Source organism: Hemitrygon akajei, chromosome 21 (assembly GCF_048418815.1).
Source record: "Hemitrygon akajei chromosome 21, sHemAka1.3, whole genome shotgun sequence".
NCBI classification, from domain to species: domain Eukaryota; kingdom Metazoa; phylum Chordata; class Chondrichthyes; order Myliobatiformes; family Dasyatidae; genus Hemitrygon; species Hemitrygon akajei.
The window spans coordinates 17,767,527-17,788,594 of record NC_133144.1 but is presented as its reverse complement, the minus strand read 5'-3'; the positions used below and the strand labels follow the sequence as shown (position 1 = coordinate 17,788,594).

At 37.0% G+C, this 21,068-nt stretch overlaps 1 protein-coding gene across 1 annotated transcript in view; it reads right to left on the bottom strand.

Moving 5' to 3' along the window:
* LOC140714122 (fibrillin-1-like) overlaps window positions 1-21,068 on the bottom strand; it is a 410,633-nt gene that overhangs the window by 278,718 nt on the left and 110,847 nt on the right. The window contains exons 7-8 of the mRNA XM_073024910.1: window positions 20,504-20,629; window positions 5,887-6,012 (exon numbers count right to left, since the gene is read on the bottom strand). Coding sequence (XP_072881011.1) covers window positions 5,887-6,012; window positions 20,504-20,629 — 252 coding nt within the window. The remainder of the gene's footprint in view (window positions 1-5,886; window positions 6,013-20,503; window positions 20,630-21,068) is intronic.

Sequence of the window (21,068 nt, the reverse complement as noted above, 5' to 3'; positions counted from 1 at the left end):
CTGTCAAGTTACCTTTCATCCTCCACTTCAAAGAGAAAAGCCATAGCTTGCTCAAACTTTCCTCATGAGACATGCTTTGTAATACAGGTGGCATCCTGGTATATCTCCTCTGCACCCTCTCTAAGGCTTCCGCATCCTTCCTATAATGAGGTGACCAAACTGAATGCAATACTCCAAGTATGGTCTAGCCAGTTTTATAGAGCTGCAACATTATTGTGCAGCTCTTGAACTCAGTCCTCTGACCAATAAAGGCCAACACATCTTACACCTTCTTAACCACGCTATCAGTTTGCATGGCAACTCTGAAGCATCTATGAATATGGACTCAAGTTCTTGCTGTTCCTCTACACTGCTCAGACTCCTGCCATTAACACTGTATTCTGCTTTCAGGTTCGACCTTTCAAAATGTATCACTTCATGTTTTTTTACCAACTGAACTCCACCTGCCCTATCTTTCTGTTCTGACTCCATTTAACTAATAGTTTGGTAGGGGCGGGGTGTGGAACTTGAGGAGTTGTGTTTGTAATAGAGAATCTTCATTACTTACACTAGCTATTGAATTACAGGTGTATCGTAACATAAATTTTCCTTCATTACTGAATGAAACTCTACCAAAATAACACAGCTTTAGGCAATGACATAAAATATAAGAAAGTCTAGATTTCACAGTGAAATAGGAGGATAGGATTTGTTATTCTAACATTCAATGTGATCTTGACCAATCTATGCTTTAATTCATTCCATACACCCACCTTTTTTCCATATTCTTTAGTACTCTGGTTTACCATAAATCAAGCACGTATAGAAAAGTGCCAGATAACAAATATTCTTTCTGAAAGAGAGATCCAAATTTCTACCACTCATTACATCAAATAATTTCTTAACTTTGCTACAGAAAGGCCCAATTCTAATTTTAAGATTATTCCTCCTCGATGCAAACTTCTCAAAAAGAAAAATAATTTGTTTCTATCCCCCTCCCCCATCAATTGGTTTTCCTTTATCATGAAAATATCAATCAAATCACCTTTCAAATTTTCAACTTACAGGGAATAGAATGCTAGTTTCTGTATAATTTTATCATAATTTAAATTAGGGACCATTATCACTTTGGTAAATTGAAGACAGCTTTGTCTCAAAGGCCAAAGTAGATAAGTAGATGTAACCTGACTAAAGCTTTTTAAGGCTTTAGCACACAGTTATCATCTGAGTTTAAGCAGAAAATGCTGTAACTATTTAGAAAGTCAGGCAGCATCTACTGAAAGGGAACCAAAATTTCAAGAAAATTCCCCCGTCAGAACTAGGAAAAGAGAAAAAAAAGTAAGTTGCAGAGAAACTGCAAGAGGAATGATGAGGACAAACAGAGTATCTGTAATTGGTTGGGACAAGGGTGCCTGCAGGAATGGGACAGGTAGAGGTGACAAAAAAGCATGATGTGTTGCAAGTAAAAGGTCAGGGTGTGCTATTGGACGAAATAAAAAACCGTACCAATATCACAAAGAGATAACTTACAAAATTGGCCAATTCATTTACAAACAGTTATCAGAAGTTGGAGAATTTGAGAATAAGTCTGGAAAGTTGCAACAGCTCCATATGTAAGATAACATGGTGTTCCTTAAGCTTTTGTTGGGCTTCATTATAACTATGCGGGAGGCCATAGACAGGTAAGTCACGTTGGAGGAGAGCAGAATTAAGATGGCAAGCAACAGAAAACTCAGGGTTTACTCTGCACTTTGTATAACTGCTCTACAAAGTGATCATTCAATCTATGTATGGTTTCTCCAATGCAGTGGAAGTTACAATATGAATACTGGATGAAAAGTCCTTCCCAGTTTACAAAAGCCTTTATTTATGTACAGTCCATTAACACAAACAATCATTTAGGAAACCTACAGGATGGATTTGCTAAACACAAAGTACACTGCAGATGCTGTGGTCAAAGCAACACGTACAACACGCTGGAGGAACTCAGCAGGTCGGGCAGCATCTGTTGAAACGAGTAGTCAACGCCCTGACGAAGGGTCTCGGCCCAAAACATTGACTGCTCGTTTCAACGGATGCTGCCCGACCTGCTGAGTTCCTCCAGCGTATTGTAGGATGGATTTGCTGGCTGCTGCATGGCTGGAAGTGACTGCACTTGACACCATGTGGAATTTTAGCACATTGACCCAAGAAAACAAATTTGATGTCCAATTTATGAATCCTACCTGGAGACTAGCCTGAGGTCAATAGTATTTCAAAACTTGCCTGCAGTAAAATATTTCAAAACAATATCATAAGCCTGAAATACACCTGGGCTAAATTTTTCAAAATCAGCTTTATTACTGAGAATGGCAAAACATGTTTTGAAATGTTTCTCCAGACTATCTATTCTAATGGAATAACCCATCACTGCAGGCATCTACAACTGCTAGGGAACTTGGCTCAGAACCACATTTCCCATTTGCAATCTGTTCAAGTTGTGAACAGTTTTCCATGAACAGAACCCAACTGTAACCTAGGGAGGATTTCTATTCTAGATTGGCAAAAATGCAAGTAAGTTAGTCCTATTCTTGTTAAGCGACACAAATAAACTGCTGTAGGAACTCAGCAGGCCAGGCAGCATCTATTGAAAAGAGTAAACAGTCAACATCTTGGGCCAAGACACTTCATCAGGACTGTTTACTGCCTGGCCTGCTGTGTTCCTCTAGTATTTTGTGTGTGTTGCTTGGATTTCCAGCATCTGCAGATTTTCTAGAGCCTATTCTTGTTAAGAACGTTTGGAATCCCTAATACTGGCAAAGGAAGAATCAAAACGATATGTATAACATTTGCTATATTTGCTTGAGAAAATGCCAGTGCTTGGGGAATGGACCACAAAGGAGCAAATTGTATGGTTCCTTCAAACTAGTCTAAGTGTGTAAAACATAGAGTGGATAGGAGGGGGAGAGAGTTGGAGAGAGTAGGAGAAAAGATGTGTTTAGCTGTGAAATCTTGTTGGAGCTGTCAGAAATTGCGAATGAGGATCATTCGAGTGTGGATCAAATATGAACTTACATGGGCCCAAACTATGCCTGTCTTTCTGTAGGAGAAGGAAATGGTGTTTGTTTCAGTTCCCACTTATGCCCTTTGCCTCATTTTTTCTGGTACATCAGTGACTGCATCAATATTACTTCCTGTGCCCATATGGACCTTAAATTTTAATACTTTTGTTACCAATTTCCATCCTATTTTCTCAATCAATCTCTTAACTCTTATCTTTCCTTTCAGGATCTCTGTTTCCAGCTCAGGGGAGAGAGGATGATAGGCATTCATTAAAAGTCTAAAGACATTACAGTTATATTCTCTTATTTTCTCTCACCTTCTCTCCTATTAACACTCCATTCTATTTTCTCAGTTCATTTGTTCACTCCAATGTGAGTTTTCCACAGAGTGCCTCTTAAATGAATATCTCCCTCTTGAGTTGCAGCTTTCTCTTTGCCTTTGTGTTAAGACTCTTGACTACATCTCACCTATTTCTCACATAGCTGTTTTCTTCTTCTTTATTCCTGGAAAAAGGATTGAATTCCCCTGATCCTTGCCTTCCATCTCACCAGCTTCCGCAGTGAATAGACCATCCTTTGCAGTATCTACCAGCTCCAAAAGGCTTTTGCAATCAGAAATATTTTCCCCTCCCTTTTCAGCTTTCTGTTGTTGAGGACAGCAGAGTGAACCAGAGAACTGAAAAAATTGTTCCCTTCAATTTCTTTACTCTGCTGACCCCACTAACTATTCCCAATCCAAAGGAACTTTTCAATCCAGCTACAGCAGATGCAAAACCTGTCCTTCCACCTCATTCCTTTTCACCATCCTGGAATGCAAACAGTCTTGTTAGGTGATATAGTATTTCACTTACATTTCTACCAATCTAATCTACTGCATTCAGTGTTCACAATGTGGTCTCCTCTACATTGGAAAAATAACAAATACTGTACAGATTTGGTGACCACTTTGTGGAGCATTTGTGTTTATTGTGTAGGGGTGGCCATGAGCCACCTCCTGCCTGTCACTTCAATTAATCATCTCTTTGGGTTCTAGGTTGAATGTTTGAACTCTCAATAATTAATTTCTTTGCCTACATCAGAATAACCAGCTGTATCTTTTTTTCTTCTGCATTAGCATACCCTGCCCTGCTATTTGCAACATTTTACACTTCTTTACCCTTTAAATGGCCCATTAACAACCCATGCCCACAGAAACCATTATCCCAGCATATAACGGATTTTCCTTTTTGTCCCATTCAATTCCTTCTCCCACCTTCTACGCAATTTAAAACTCAATTTTTTTCTTGTGTTCCCAGTTCTGACAAAGTGTACTTGATCTGAAAATTCTACTCCACCTTTCTTTTCAGAGGCCACCTAAATATTCCCAACAACTTCTGCTTTGTTTCAGATTTCTAGCATCTTCAACTTTTTTGATTTTTGTTCATGCTTTGAACTTATGCAGTTATCTCAGAATGAGGCAATTAAATCTGTATATAGAGAGCCTCATATTTACTTAATCGCAAACTGTTAATGTTGCTTCAATTTCAGCAGCATCTGTACGTAAAACAGCAGAAAGGAAATGTGGAGCGAAGAGTTTAAAGAAGGAATTATAATGGAGGGGTATGGAATTGCCCTAACAGCCACATACACAACAGGTGAAATGGTTGATCCTATGTCATAAGAAAATATGGAAAAAACATCACGCTGACAACCTTATCCATAATGTCCTATACTGGCTGCATCGGTTGAAAATTTTACTAACAATTGCATTGTGAAGTAAAGGTGTCTCATGTATTGGTCCTCGAATCAAGTTTAGAAAATTACTCCCCAAGAACCTTCATAACTATGACCTCCAGTTGAGAGCCTTTTTGAACCTTTGTTTCATCCATCTGATTATCCTATGTTTCATAACCTCCCAGACATGCTCAATTAACAGATATTGTCCAAGTATACTATCTATAAATAGAAATGATGTACTAGCACATCTTTAAATGAAAAAAGTTCCAAGTCTTATATTTATTAATCGCCATGTGGAAAATTTAACATGATCTGGAATTAAAGATGACAGGACAGTAATCCATTAAAGCTTGTAGTACCCTGGTTAAGAACATGTTTTATTGTACTATTACAGTTAAACTGTTGGGTATTTTATTTATGCAGGTTTTCTGTAAAATGCAGTGTTGTCTTTAATCGAACTTTACAGTCCAGTAGTTTAGTTCCTGTTAAGATGAGGAGTCATTTGATCCGCTTAGGAATGTTGTGTCAGCCAATTGAGTTTGACTTGATAACATTCTGGACAGTGGGATGCCATGAAACATTCGAGAAAGGTTGGTGGCACCCAATTTCTAGGAGAACATGGGTTTTGGAAGAGGTCTTTTTGCATGAGTTGGGGCAGAGGTGAGGTGCAGAAAAGTGCACAATGGAAGATGTTTGCGGAACACCGCTCAAAGGCTAGTTGAACTGTGATGGACTATTTTTCTATTAACTGTTTATTAAAGTTGAAATATTTGTAAATATGCCAGTGTCGGTTCTGTTATTTCTTGCCAAACAATAATTTTTGAAGGCAAGCAGTATTTATTCAACTTTCAGCATAACACCATAACTCAATGGAACATTCCAACATACTAACCATAGGTTTGTGTTGCTTATTAGAGGTGGCCATCTCACGGTTACTCATGCATTGCTGAGTCATGTGGCTGTTAGCCAGAGATAGCTAACAAGCCTAATTTGTTACAAGCCATGGTGAGAGGGTTATATACTTTATGTGTGTTTCTAACATTTTCATCTCTACTTATTTAATAAACAAAATCAGGTAACTAAATGGGAAACTCCAACTTGACTTAGCTTTAACCTAATGCTGTTTATTTCCCAATGAGACATCACTTACCTATGCATCTTGAACCATCTGTAGTGGGTAAATATCCATTATAGCATTTACAGAAGTAACTGCCAACTGTATTGGAACATTCTCCTCCCAGACATATACCAGGAATAGTAGTGCATTCATCAACATCTAAATAATAAAAAAATTCAGAATTAGCAAAGTAAAGGTAATTACATCATTTAAATATCTGTATTTTTCCTCATTAATGATGACACTGGATACTTTTACAGACAATAGAGATAATCTTCAAATATTGTAACTCAAACCTCATCATAATAGCAACTTTCCACATTTTAACTAACTAAAACTCTGTATACGTAGTGAATACATTATACATTGCACAGGGCTGAGAAGGGGCAGATGGAGTTTAACCCAGATGAGTGTGAGGAGGGTTCATTTTGGAAGGTCAAATTTGAATATAATATTAATGGTAAGACTCTTGGCAGTATAGAGGATCAAGGAAATCTTGGGGTCCTTGTCCACAGGACACACAAAGCTGCTGCGCAGATTGACAGTGTTGTTAAGAAGGCGTATGGTATGTTGGCACTCATCAACTGCGGGACTGAGTTCAAGAGCCATGAGGTAATGTTACAGTTAAATAAGACCTTGGTTAGACCCCACTGTGTTCAGTTCTGAATTTTGGCACAACGTTGTGGACTGAAGGGCCGTATTGTGTTGTAGATGTCTATGTTCTAGGTAGGTGATCAGGCAACTTACATATGAGTAACTTGCTGTTGATGCTAAAGGAGCTACTAATGTTTATGAAGGTGACAAGCCTCATCAATTTGCTGTTGTTTAAACTATTGTGCACTTCCTAGGTATGCTCATTTCCCATTAATAACATGTTAGAAAGTGCATTTCTGAAGCCAAACAGTGTGTCTTTCTTTCAGTATAATTTGCTTTCTAGATACTTTATTCATATCAAATGCAAAATCCAAAATGCAACTTCTTGATTCAAATAAAACAACAAAACAACCACAAACTTTTAATTTTATGTGAATTTCTCCACTCAGACCAATCTTACGTAATTCTAATCCAAAAATGTTGCTCTAGTAGGAGCAGGCCTACTTATTTCCTTGGTCATTATGTTTTTGAACTAGTAGGTCACATATTCATGTAACCAAGTTCTTCTGAATTCAAATAAAGCCAGAGACAGGGAAGGAAAGAAAATCTGGACTTCACTAAATTATCCTTTTCATTATAGAACGGTTAAAAAGCAGATAACTCGGTCGATATCAACAGAAAATATTGCATGCTCTTGCAGGGTTTTCAGGGAGAAATTCCTGATTTTAAAAAAACCTGAAAAGGGATATTCAGGTACTGAATGGTCAAGGTTTGTCAAGTGCACTAGGATTTGGTAAATGCTTAACTAGAATCCACAGTACTTTTCTAATGATAAAAAAATACACTAGAATAAATATCAATGTAAACGTATATTGATGTCTACTTTTTATTATGTAATAATATTATTATTGTATTGTTATATATTCCATGTGTATGTATTCTAACTTCAGCTCACAGTTTTTCTGGTATGCACAGGCACATTCACTTATTATTCTCATATGAAAGGAGAGGAGAGTGAACCATGGGAGAAAGGGAAGGACAGAGGCGATAGGCAATGAGAAGGGAAGGGGTAAGATGGCAGTCAGAATGGGGAATGAAAAAGAGAGAAGGGAAAGGGATCAGAAATTACTGGTAGTTAGAGAAATTAATGTTCATGCCATCAGTATGGAAGCAACTGCAGACAGAATATGAGGTGCTGATCCTTTAAACTGAGAGTGGCTTCATCATGGCTGTAGAGAAAGCCATTTCAGAATGTTAGAATGGAAATAGAATTAAAATGGGAAATTCCATCTGTTGTGGCGGTCAGAGCAGAAGTGCTCAAGGAAGCAGTGCCTTAATCTATATTAGATACAGTAGATGACCCTGGCAGATTTGCAGATAAAGTGTTGCCTCACTTGAAAGACTGCTTGGGACCTTCAATGGCAGTGAGAGAGGAGGTGAAGGGGCAGGTGTAACACTTGATCCGCTTGTAGGGATAAGTATCACGAGGGAGATCAGTGGGGAGGGATGCTTGGAGAACGAAATCATGTAGAGAGCAATCCCTACAGAAAACAGAGAGTGGGAGACAGGGAAAGATGTGTTTAGTAGTAGGATTCAATTGAAGATGGCAGAAGTTGTGGAGAATGTTGTGCTGGATGTGGAATCTTGTGGAGTGGTAGGTAAGGACAAGTCTTGAAAGAAAATCAACTTCAGCAAAGAATTTTGGTGGATTCTGTAAAGAATACAGAATGAGATTTTGGATTACTATTTAAACAAAGATCTTAAACATAACCCAAGTCTATGTCTTCTGTCTAAATAGATGTGGTGCAGAATAATATCTGATCATCACTTGGGAAAGCCAAAGGCTTGAATACAGCAGCACCTGATGAACACAGAAGCAACAATGGGCCACATATCTGTTATAAAAGAAATATACTAAATACCAAACCCGTCAGCAAATGAAACAATGGAATTGTTCCTATGGACTTAAGTGTAGCAAATGTGACTCTATTGGTTAAGAAAGGAGAAAGGGAGGTAACTGAAATTGACCAATCTATTAGCCTAATAACAGTGGTAGTGAAAATGCTAGGACTAATAGTGAAGAATGTAATAAGTAAATACCTAAAAAAGTAATACAACAAAATGTTAATTATCTGTTATCTGACTATTGGGAAATCCTGACAGTTTGACATCTGGCTCAGCAGGTAAAGTTTGCTGCACCCACCATATACTCACCATGGTCCTATATCACACAGTAACACCCAGTCACCAAGACTCAGGTTCCTGATCACTTTCTATGGAGGACATGACACATGCTCTCTGTACACTCAGAGAGCCAGATCTCAGACTCCCCCTTCCACACCAAGGCTCTAATTTCCACATTCTTTCATTCACTGGGGTTCTGATTTCCTCAGTTCCTTTAAACTTTTATAGTTCTGTTTCCCATGCTCACCAAAATTTACTAATGCTTTATTTTCCATGATCCATTAAAAATTACTGGGTTTATTGGAAAATATGTTATTCTACTGTGTAACATCTTAAAGTGAATTAAAAGTGTGTTGGAGTATTAATAGAACATCCAATAGTCTAGAAAGTCTGTATGGCATCATATTAATTTGGAGCATCTTCACCAACAGAATTTCATTGCAATAAGACTGAGCAGAGTCATCCTAGATTCATGAAAGGGAAATCATGTTTGACTAATCTGCAAGAGTTCTTTGCAGATGTGGCTAGTAGCATAGAAGTGTGAGAAAGGAGGCTGTCAATGACATCTAACTTAGGAGGTTAACTTAAGACTAGAGGATCCACAGTTGGTGGTAACAGAGTGACATGGATTGAGTGTTCATTATTGGACCAAAAGCAAAGAACAAGAATAAAAAGATCCTTCTCAGATGGCAGGCTGCAATTAGTGAGATACTGCAGGGATTGGTGATCAGTTCACAATCTATATCACCAATATCTTTGAGGAGCTGACATTTCCAAGGCAGGACTGGAGGGGATACAAAGAAGCTTCAAGGGAATATGGAGTGTGCAGACAAGAACACAGTACATGGAATATAATATGGAAATTAGATCATCTCATTTTGTGTATACAACGGGAAAGCTATATATTTGTTAAATTGTGAAAAATTGGTTACAAATGCCCAGAGGTGTGTTTGTGTATAGAATCTGAAGGCCAAATGCAACAAGTGATTATGAGGGCAAATAGTATATTAGTATTTATTTGTGAAGTATTTAATTACAGTTATATAATTCCTTGGTAATGCCACATCTGGAGTTCTGTATCAGTTCTGGTTTCCTTACCCAAGAAAAACTATACTGAGTGAGTGCAGTAAAGATTCACCAGATTGCCAGGTTTGCACATTAGCAGAGATTGAGACTGCATTCCTCCAAATTTGGAAGAATGAGAGGATTTGTTTTAGAAATTTACAAAAATCTTAAAAAGCTTGATAGACCCATTGCAGGGATGATGTTTTCCCTAACTGTGGAATTTAGGACCATTGGCATAGTTTGAGAATAAGGAAGATTGAGGATTAGCAATAATGTGAGGAGAAATTTCTATACTTAGAAGAATGGTAAATCTTTGGAATTCTCTATTCCAGGAGTTTGTGGGAGCTTAGCCATAGTATTTATTCAAGCCAATGATTGATAAATTTCTGAGCAGGGAAGGATCAATAAGCCTGTGAATAGTGTGGAAAAATAGTGCTCCAGTTAGAAGATCAGCCATGATCTTTTTAAATGATAGAGCAGGCTATAAAGGTTCTCCACTCTTAATTCTTAACTTCTTATGTAAGGAAAGAATGAAAGGGTTACCATATGAGGAACGTCTGGTAGCTCTTGGGCTATATTCCCTGGAGTTCAGGAGAATGAGGGGGCATCTCATAGAACATTCTGAATGTTAAAAGGCCTGAATAGATTAGATATGGCAAAGTTATTTCCCATGGTAGGGGAGTCTAGGACAAGAGGGCATGACTTCAGGATTGAAGGATATCCATTTAGAACACAGATGTGGAGAAGTTACTTTAGTCAGAGGGTGGTAAATCTGTGGAATTTGTTGCCACGAGGAGCTGTGGAGGCCAAGTCATTGGGTATATTTAAGGCAGAGATAGATAGGTTCTTGATTAGCCAGGGCATCAAAGGGTATGGGGAGAAGGCAGGGGAGTGGGGATGACTGGAAGAATTGGATCAGCCTATGATTGAATGGCGGAGAAGACTCGATGGGCCGAATAGCCTACTTCTGCTCCTATATCTTATGGTCTTATGTACACACTAATGTTTTATTACCTCTTTTTCAGTGTGACTAAGTATAGGTGTTCAACATGGGGAATCTCAAGTCAAAGCAAATGTGTAGGTTTTCCCCTTCCTATGTCTGATATTATGAGGAAAATAGTTGACAGTAATGGCTCAATGTATGTGAGTCAGATGACCACCACATGGATAGTGCCACTTTCCATCGAGAAATAGCTATTTGCCTTCCACAGCTCTATAAACTAGACAAATCAGAATTGATAGAACCATCCTTTGGCATCAACTTTTAATTACCGTAGATTCCGGATTTTAAGCCGCTACTTTTTTCCCACATTTTGAACAGCTTTGAACTTTGCGGCCTTTAAAACGGAGCGGCTAATACATGATTTTTTTCATGCCGCCTCGTAAACATTTTGCCTCGTAACAGTAGACCAATAAAATTGATGAGTAGTTCACAGAGGTCCAATGAAATTGTACGATAAATCAAGCGCACTTTCACAATTAAATTATTGTAAATCAGTCATTTGTACTCACCCTCATCAACATGGAAAACACTCGAAGAAAAGCATTGTGCTGCCTTAGTTTATAATATTTTCGCTTAGTAATTCATTTTCTAGTTAAAGTTAGAAGAGTTTTAACTATATTTGTTTTCTGTACTACATCGCGGGATGCTATGACGTCACACCTGGTTTCGCCCCGTCTTGTGGGAAAAATGCCGTTTGCGATAAAATGGGACGGAGGGAGGGAGCGCATTACGCGAGCGGCTTTGGATCTGAGCGAACGCTGCTTTTAAGTTAAAGGCGATCAATAACTTTTCCTGGTAGGCTGCAGTATATATATTTTTTACCAGTCGTTAGGAGATATTGGAATGTTGTTCAGTAAAGAAGTATACGCAACGTATATTTAAAAGTAGCCGCGTTACGGGCACGGTTCGAAAAAAAGCATTTGCAATATGTATTTGTTTTTGTTACCATATGGATTTAATTAAAAGTTAAAAAATCCTCACGTGTAATATCTTTCTGTGTAAATATCTCATATTACAACGTGGGACACCTGCGGCCGAAAATCCGGTGCGGCCTGTACAATTAAAAAATTGATTTTATTTCTAAAATTAGAGCCAGCGGCTTTTAATCAGGTGCGCTCTGTAGTCCGGAATCTACGGTAAATAAATCTGGAGGTAATGAGGACTGTCCTAAAATTTTACAGGACAGCAACATTTCTTTCAATTCGCCATATCCATACCAACCATCAAGTACCTATCTGTAGTAGTCTTATTTACCAGCATCAGATCCATATGTCTGTGTAATTTAGCTGCTTTTCTAGATACATTTTAAATGTTATGATAGTATTCGCTTCTGTAAGAACCCAAGGGTTAACTGATTTTAGGGAACTAAATCTGCTATCCTTAACCATTACATAAGATTATATAGGACACACAGCACAGAAAAAAAACATGCAGCCCCACTTTCTCCTTTATTTCCTCATAGAATTCTATCAGCATGTCTCTAATCCAGGGGTTCCCAACTTTTTTATGCCATGGACTCCTACCATTAACCAAGGGGTCGGTGAATTGCAGGTTGGGAACTCCTGCTTTAATCCTTTTTCCATCTTATTTTTGTTTAGCATGGAGAAATGCTTCTTGCTATTCATTTCAGTTACTCACTGAGGTGACAAGTTCCACTTTATCACCATTCTTTGAACACAAAAACTTGTTTTGAATTCTCTACTGAATTACCTGTTAATTATTTTATATTGATAGACTTTAGTTATGTTGTTCCTGAAAGTGGAAATATTCTGTTTCCACTTTATCAAAATCTTTCATTATTAAATGATGAAAGATCATTGTTTTGTAAAGAAATGAAATGTAATTTGTTCATCCTTTCTAGATATGATCACTCTCCATTTTTGTTATTATCCTGGTAAATTTTCTCCACATGCTCTCCATTGGTTAATATACTTTCATAATAGATATCACAACTGGTCTCAGCAAGGTTTGAAACAAGGTTAGCACAATTTCTCTACTTTTCAAATCTGTCCCTGTAAAAACAAACCCAGGGTTAAATTTACGTTACGGCTTGGCACGCTCAAGGCACAACTTTTAGGGATTAAGATACTTGTACTCCAAGATCTCTTTTATTTATCTACCCTACCTAAACTCACATCTTCCACTTAATAAATGACTTCACTATTATTCCAGCTTCGCACTTACCTATTTTGAATCGCAAACAACAATGACTTGTTCAAACTGTTATCAATATCCTCTTTTAATTTGTTGCTCTTTTCAGAAATTTGGTACCTTCAGCAATTCAGAAATTGTACTTATGATGGAAAGTTTTAAACTTTAATATAAATTGTGTGAACAGCCTTAGTGATACCAACACAGATCCTTACTCTACAATCCATCTCCTTTTGTCTACTTTTTGTCTGAGAGCCAGCTAGAAATGAATGAATGAATGAAATTAATTTATTTTGGTCAGTACAAACATAACAAGAAGCATCATTTACAACGATGGTTTTATAGGGCAAAATTACAACAAAAAACATAGCTATTCTTTAAAACAGACTGAAAGGGTGTAGACTGAAGCTACAGCTTATTACGCCTATCCCTCTTACTTATACAACAACATATTTGGCATCAATCGTCACATCAAAAACAAAAAAATTCATAATCTTTTAACACAAAATCCAATTCCAAATATCACTTAGTTACATTACTCCCATTCAATTTAAATCATGTATTTTATATTTGTTCATTAAATAATTTTTAAATAATTTTTTAAACTTGTTAAGTGTAGTGCATGTTTTTAAATTCATACTACAACCGTTCCATAGATTCACTCCTGTGACTGAAATACAGTTATTATTTACATTTGTTCTTATCCTTTGTTTTTAAAATATACATCTTCCTCTCAAATCATGATGACTTTCCCTCATTTTAAACAACCTTTGGATACTTTGTGGTAGCTGTCTATTTTTTACTTTATACATAATTTACATTATTTTAAAATGTATGAAATTTCTGAATTTTAAAGTGTTTAGTTCAATAAATAGTGGATTAGTTGGCTCATAATAACTTGTCTTATTTACAATTTGTATAACTTTCTTTTGGAGTAGAAAAACTGAATTTGTTTTGTATGTATTTCCCCATACCTCTACACTTTAAGTCATGTATGGGACTATAAGTGAACAGTATAATGTATACAAAGATTCTTGATTTAAGAAATCTTATGCTTTGTACAGTATTGCAATAGATTCTGACATTTTTGCTTTGACAAAATTTATTTGTGGTTTTCAGCTTAATTTACTATCTATTATCACTCCTAAAAATTTTGTGTGTTCAGATACATTCAAATCCATTCCGTTTCCAGAGATGCTAAATTAATTACTAAGTGTTTCAGCATTGTCTGTTTTTATTTGTTCTAGCAACCCATTCTTCTACTTATCTCTGTATTTCAAAGCCTCTGATTTTATTCATTAGACTGTTTTAGAGCACCTTACTGAAAGGAGTTTGAAGATCTACATTGCCATAATCTGTCATTTGTTACAATTTCAAAAACAGTCAATAAGGCTGACCTTCATTCTTGTTGTGGCCATTTGTTCCACTACTTTTGCAGCAAGGAGGTTGATTTTTAATTAATTACACTCTGAAATGCCCTAACAATTTGTTTATTTGACCAGAGAGCAACTTACCACTACTTACTTGAGAAAACTGATGGTTACCCAAGTACCATGGGTCAATCCAAACTAGCCCAACTTAAGTAATTTCTATCTCTATTAGAGATTTCTCTATTTTTTTAAAACATTTTTTCAAATAGTGAATATTGATGACATAGTAATGATTTGGATACTGAGATATAAAACACAGGAAATCTATACTGATTAATATATTTTGAACACTCTTGTTTTCAGGTCCAATATGTGGAATTTTTTTTTACATAAAGCAGGGATACAGCTTAATTGCTCATCCAGTAATTTAACTGCAATACCTATCTAATGATAGAATCAGTAATCACTGCTATTAGCTGGTGTGTACATTTTTAAAATGTACATTGAATGAGCTAAAGATTATGACAGAAAAGAAGGAAAGACAAATTAAGAATAAAGAAAGGAAGAAACAGAAATAAAGTAAGAAAACACACCTGCATATTTATGGCACATCTGCAACTACAGAACAATCCAAATTACTTTAACATTAATAATACAAGTTTGAATCATTGCAGGGAAAATGGTCACTAATTTATGCAATGTTCCTATAGAAACAAAATGAAAATAACCAGAACATTTTACTGATTTTGATTTGTGGAATAATTCTTTGACTGGACATTGAAGACAGCTTCCTGCTCTTCTCCAAGCAACATATTAGACATCAGCTAATGCTATAAACCAACCAATCTTTGGGATTCACTAGCATTAAAATTCTCCTTATTGCTCAGAATAGGTTTACAATTTTATAAATGTTTCCTATACTAATCCCAATGGTTAGAGGTTCATGTGGATGGAATTAAAAATTAGTTTTCATCCTTGATCATAATACCAATATTCTTTTTAGCACAACAAAATATTACTACTAAGCATAGCTTCTTAATACAACCCTGGGAAACCACAAATTAAAGATTTAAAAGTTTCAAAGGTTCATTTTATTATCAAAGTATGTATGTAGAATACAACTCTGACATTTGTCTTCTCCAAACAGCCATAAAATACAGAAAACCATAGAGGTAGTTGAAAGAAAGACATCAATCCCCCCATTGCATAAAAATGAACAAGAACTCGCAAACCCCAAACCTCCCCACCCTCTCCCTCACACTATAACTAACAGATCACCCACGTGGAGAAACAACAAAAAGAACGTCAAACCCCAAACCCTCAGCCCACCAATCAGCAACAGGAAAGAATGATCAAGAACATGATAATAGAAACATAGAGCTGAAAGAGGCCAAGATGAACTACAGTTAGTTTGAACAACAGTTTTATCCATAAATTTTAGAATTTTGATAACATCTCCAAGAGTATCAGGACCCAGCAGCTTGTCCGAGGGTAGTAACACAAACCAGCAGTCTCTCCAAAGGCCAAATTTTATAATTTTACCCATTTCCCAATATCAAAGTTTCCAGTGCTAACTGTCTCAACTGGTTTTTCTCTTATCTCTGACTGCAAATGGAAGTCTCACTCCATTGATTTGAGCACAAAAATCTAGGCTGAAATATCAACACAATGTTATGGAAATTATTTTTAATGTCATCTTTCAAGTGCAACATTGAGCCAAGACCTGTGCACTTCCAGAGGTGTATTCCAAGGCACAAAAGGAAAGTTATTCCTTGGTAATCTGACCAATATTTATCCCTCAATTACCTTTGCAACAAACAGGGTCAGCATATTTGTATGAGATTGCTCCTTACCAACTAGCTGTGGAAATTCCTGTAGAAGTGAATACACTTCTAAAGTATTTCCCTGGATATAAAGCAGTTGAACCATCTAGACGAAGTCCTGATGAAGGGTCTCGGCCTGAAACATCGACAGCGCTTCTCCCTATAGATACTGCCTGGCCTGCTGTGTTCCACCAGCATTTTGTGTTTGTTGTTGTTTGAACCATCTAGAGCTACATTTTTCTCTTTTTCTAAAAATTTGTGTTTTTATATCTATTGCTTATATTAATTTATTATGATATCATAATTTATAACAACTTTATTACACCCTCCATTTCTATGGTGTACAAATGCAGAATCAATGGTAAATTGTCAGAAATCTGGTGATCTTAATAATATTAAGTCATTAGCATAAACATAGATGGACAAACACTTTTTTAAAAAATGACATTAGTATCAAAGTAAATTGTTATTTACTGGATGGCATTCATGTTTCAGTATATTTCAAATTGTTTTACAATTTCAGCTGCTTTTACACTTTAGTCATCATTATGTGGGTGGCTGGTGGGTAACCACATCCTAGATATACCATTCGATGGTAGCTGAAGTATATTTTGGTATTGGTTAGAGACCACAGTGCTCCCTGCCTGCATTTAAAATATGCAACACACACAAAATGCTGGAGGAACACAGCAGGCCAGGCAGCATCTATAGGGAGAAGCGCTGTTGACGTTTCGGGCCGAGTCCTGACGAAGGGTCTCGGCCGGAAACGTCGACATCACTTCTCCCTATAGATGCTGCCTGGCCTGCTGTGTTCCTCCAGCATTTTGTGTGTGCTGTTGTTTGAATTTCCAGCATCTGCAGATTTCCTCGTGTTTGCTCTTTAAAATATGCTATGGGTTTGCTTACATCTATTTCAACTCGCATAGAATCACCAAGAACAAAAATAGCTTTTCAGTATTTTTTAAAATTATAAATTGCTGCATTAGTAAAGCTAAACCCCTTCTGACAATTTCTCATATGATATTGAATGTTTTCATTCATACACTTGGGAGAAAGATTAGCTGAAGTTCATTGCTTAAGATTACCAATTTTTGGATCCCCATTTGGTTCAAAGATGATACAAAGACTGGTGGAGGGGCAGGTAGTGTTGAGGAAAGAGGTAGGATACAGAAGGACTTAGACTGGTTAGGACAATGGGCAAGAAAGTGGAAGATGAAATACAATGTTGGAAAATGCATGGTCATGCACTTCGGTAGTAGAAATAAATGTGCGGACTATTTTCTAAACTCAAAGAACACCCAGGAAGCTCAGATGCAGAGGACTTGGGGGTCCTTGTGCAGAACTCCCTGAAGGTTAACTTGCAGGTTGAGTCGGTGGTGAGGAAGGTAAATACCATGTTAGCATACGTTTCAAGATGTCTAGAATACAACAGCAAGGATGTGATACTGAAGCTTTATAAGGTACTGGTGAAGCCTCACCTTGAGTATTGTGAACGGTTTTGGGCCCCTCTTCTTAGAAAAGATGTGCTAGCATTGGAGAGGGTCCAGAGGAGGTTCACAAGGATGATTCCAGGGATGAAAGGGTTATCATAAGAGGAATGAATGATGGCTCTGGGTCTGTACTCACTGGAATTCAGAAGGATGAGGGGGGGATCTCACTGAAACCTTTCGAATGTTGAAAGGCCTAGACAGAGTAGATGTGGAAAGAATGTTTCCCCTGGTGGGAGAGTCTAGGACAAGAGGAAACAGCCTCAAGGTAGAGGGGTGCCCTTTCTAAACAGAGATGTGGAGAATTTTTTTAGCCAAAGCGTGGTAAATTTGGGGAATTTGTTGCCACATGCAGCTGTGGAGATCAGCTCTTTGCGTGTATTTAAGGCAGAGATTGATAGGTTCTAGATTGGACAATGCATCAAAGGTTACAGGGAGAAGGCCGGGAACATAGGTTGAGGAAGAGAAAAAAAAAGGATCAGCCACGATTAAATAGCGGAGCCAGATGGCCTAATTCTGCTCCTATGTTTTATGGTTTTATAATTACCACCCATTGTCCTACAAGACAGATACATCCCAACCACCACATGACTTTGGTAAATCTGGTAAATTTCCAGCATTTGTCAATCTGGCTGGGATTTGGAGCAAACTGTTATCAGTTTGGTTTAGTTTCAGACACATCTAGATTCCTGAGAACATCCTTAAACATTGTATATTTTGATATATTCATTGATATCTATGGTGTTCATATTGTTAACTTTCTTTTGCTGTGCTTTTTATATTTAATTCATTTCCCACCATTTGAAGGACTGACAAAGTACACGAGTTCTGTGAAGTAATTTACAGAAATGTTCTCTGGAAATTGAAGTTATTGTGATCATATTCCGTTAACAAGGCATTTATGCACTTATTATATCCATCTTTATTACTGAGAAATAATTTTAAATTTTCACAAGTTGCTGCAATACTTCCTATGCAATAAAGATTTTGAAATTTTTCTTTACTATTAAGTGTTTATTGTTTTAAGTCCATCAAAGACAAGTTACTAATAAAAAGAAAAATTACACAATTTCGTGTACTTCGTTCCAAATTTTGAAAAAATGATTGATGAAAGTCAAAAAGTAAACAATCAATCCTGGTACTTGTGAGGAATATTTCACTTATTTTACATTGACAAGGGTATAGGTGACTCCATTATAATTTCTGCTTGTTGGTATATATGCCCCAGGAACCACCAATAGTGCATGCCTCTATTGTATATAGTGAATATATAGTGCAAAATATTCACCCATTTCAATGTTTTTGAAGATGTTTTCGAAGAGATTTGATGTCACCAACGATTCTTTGAAATATCTAAAGATGTATGGTGGATAACATTCTGAATGGTTGCTGCCGCAAAACAACAAATTTCACAACATACGTCAGTGATAATAAATCTGATTCTGATTCGGTTTCAAGCTCCTGCGTGTCAACATCTCCGAGGATTAGCCCTGAGTCCAACAAATCAACTCATCAGGGGTGATGGATAAGTTTGTGGCCTACGGTAGAAGGAGATGAGTTATTAACTTCAAACTTCCTGCATAATCACTCAGAGTTGAACTGCATGTGCATGTAACAAGAACTGTATAACTCATCTCCTTCTACCTTAGGCCACGAACTTATCAATCACCCATCTGTGGACACTTCCTGGAAGTCCAAGATCCGTATGCTGCATGACTACTGGACTAAGTGTGTAAATGTAGGAGAACACTATGTTAAAAAATAAATGCACTAGGTTTTCTAAAATTGACTCCTTCTACCTTAGGCCATGAACCTATCAATCACCCCTCGTAACATCTTCATAGTGTCCTGAAGTTGTTCACCTCGCTGACCTGAAAGTACCTCTCAAACCTGCAGCCTCAGCTGCCAAAAGATACATGGGAAATGCATTACCTGAATGGTCACTTCCAAATAGCACACCATCCCCATAGAAATATGTTGCCCTACCTTCGTGATCATTGTGTCTATAAAACTGTGACTCTATACCCAGCTGTACCATTGGAGTATCTCTGCCAGGACAAGAGAGATTCAAGAAATCTGCTCATTACCACCATCTCACATAAGCAATTAAGGAAAAGCAATGAATGTTGGCTTTACCAGTAATGCCCAGATTCCCCTCCCCAACAAAAAAATTAAGAAAATTTCCCAGCACTGTCATCATTGCACCTGTGATTCAAACTAAAACCTACAAGACTATTCTTACAGTCGATCAAACTGCAGTAGTTGAATACTTCCAGCATGGAAGTTGCAACCAAATAGAACAGAATGCATACTCACTGCATTTCATCTCAGAAATCACTTGACCACATCAATTGGCATTTCCCTCTTATAGAGAAAGCTAACCACAACCCTACACTAACATACCTTGGAATGCTCTTGACAAGTCTACATCCATACAATGCTTTCTCCATATGTTTCATCAGCACTGGAAAAGTGACAAAACAGGTATGATTTAAGTTAATATTGGGAGTGGTTGATGTGATAGATGAAACCAAAGGTAACAATCACATTAAAACAGTAATAAAGACAAAAGAGAGAAAAAAAACAAACTGAAATAGAAAGATGCAGTCACATCTGCAGAAAGAAACAAAAAAGAGAGTTAACTGAATTCGCTATGGAAATGTCAGTTGTTTGGGACTGCAACATGTCCAGATAAGAGATGAGGTACTCTTCCTTGTGTTTTCATTAGATATCATTGAAGCAGTCTCGAAAGCTGAAAACAGGTGACAACACAAGTGGGATAGAGAATTAAAGTAACAGGCAATTGGAAGCAAAGGATCATCCTGAGGACTAAGGAGAGCTGTTCTGTAAAGCAGTCATCAAATCTGGATTTGTTTTCTGCACAGCAAAATTTATGGTTTTTGCTCTAAATACATGTTAAAAAAGTGTTTTTTAACATTAAAATTAATGTCCATTAACATACTATTGTCTTACCTTCACATTTTTGAGTTTGTTCACTAAATCTATGTCCAGCTGGGCATTTGCATTCAAAGGATCCCACAGTGTTTATGCAATTTCCTCCGTGACAGATCCCTGGGATAGCTTGGCATTCATCCACATCTACCAAAGAAAGTAAAATTATTTCCTTGAATTGTTCTTCAGTGTTCAACAATCATGTCATTACAGCACTATTTACCAGCAAATCTACTTATTATTTATACTCAACAATACAAAAAATGTATTAATAATAATGAAATAGTTGAATTTCTGCGGTCCCACATAGAGGAAGTGTGCTAGTAGGAGATATTATCATTTACATGCTTAACACACTCTGCCTCCTGGTATTGCAGCACTTCAATTTTTCAGGTTGTGACCAATACCAACATGAAAATTGATGAGTAAAGACTACTAGATTTATAATATGATGTTCTAATTATATTGATCTGATGATTTGAAAGTACAAGCAAAAAATACACAGCTATTTTCCCACAATACAAAGCTGTCCACTTTTAAATACTTCCGACATTGGTGTGGCTGAAACAGACAGAATTAACAAATG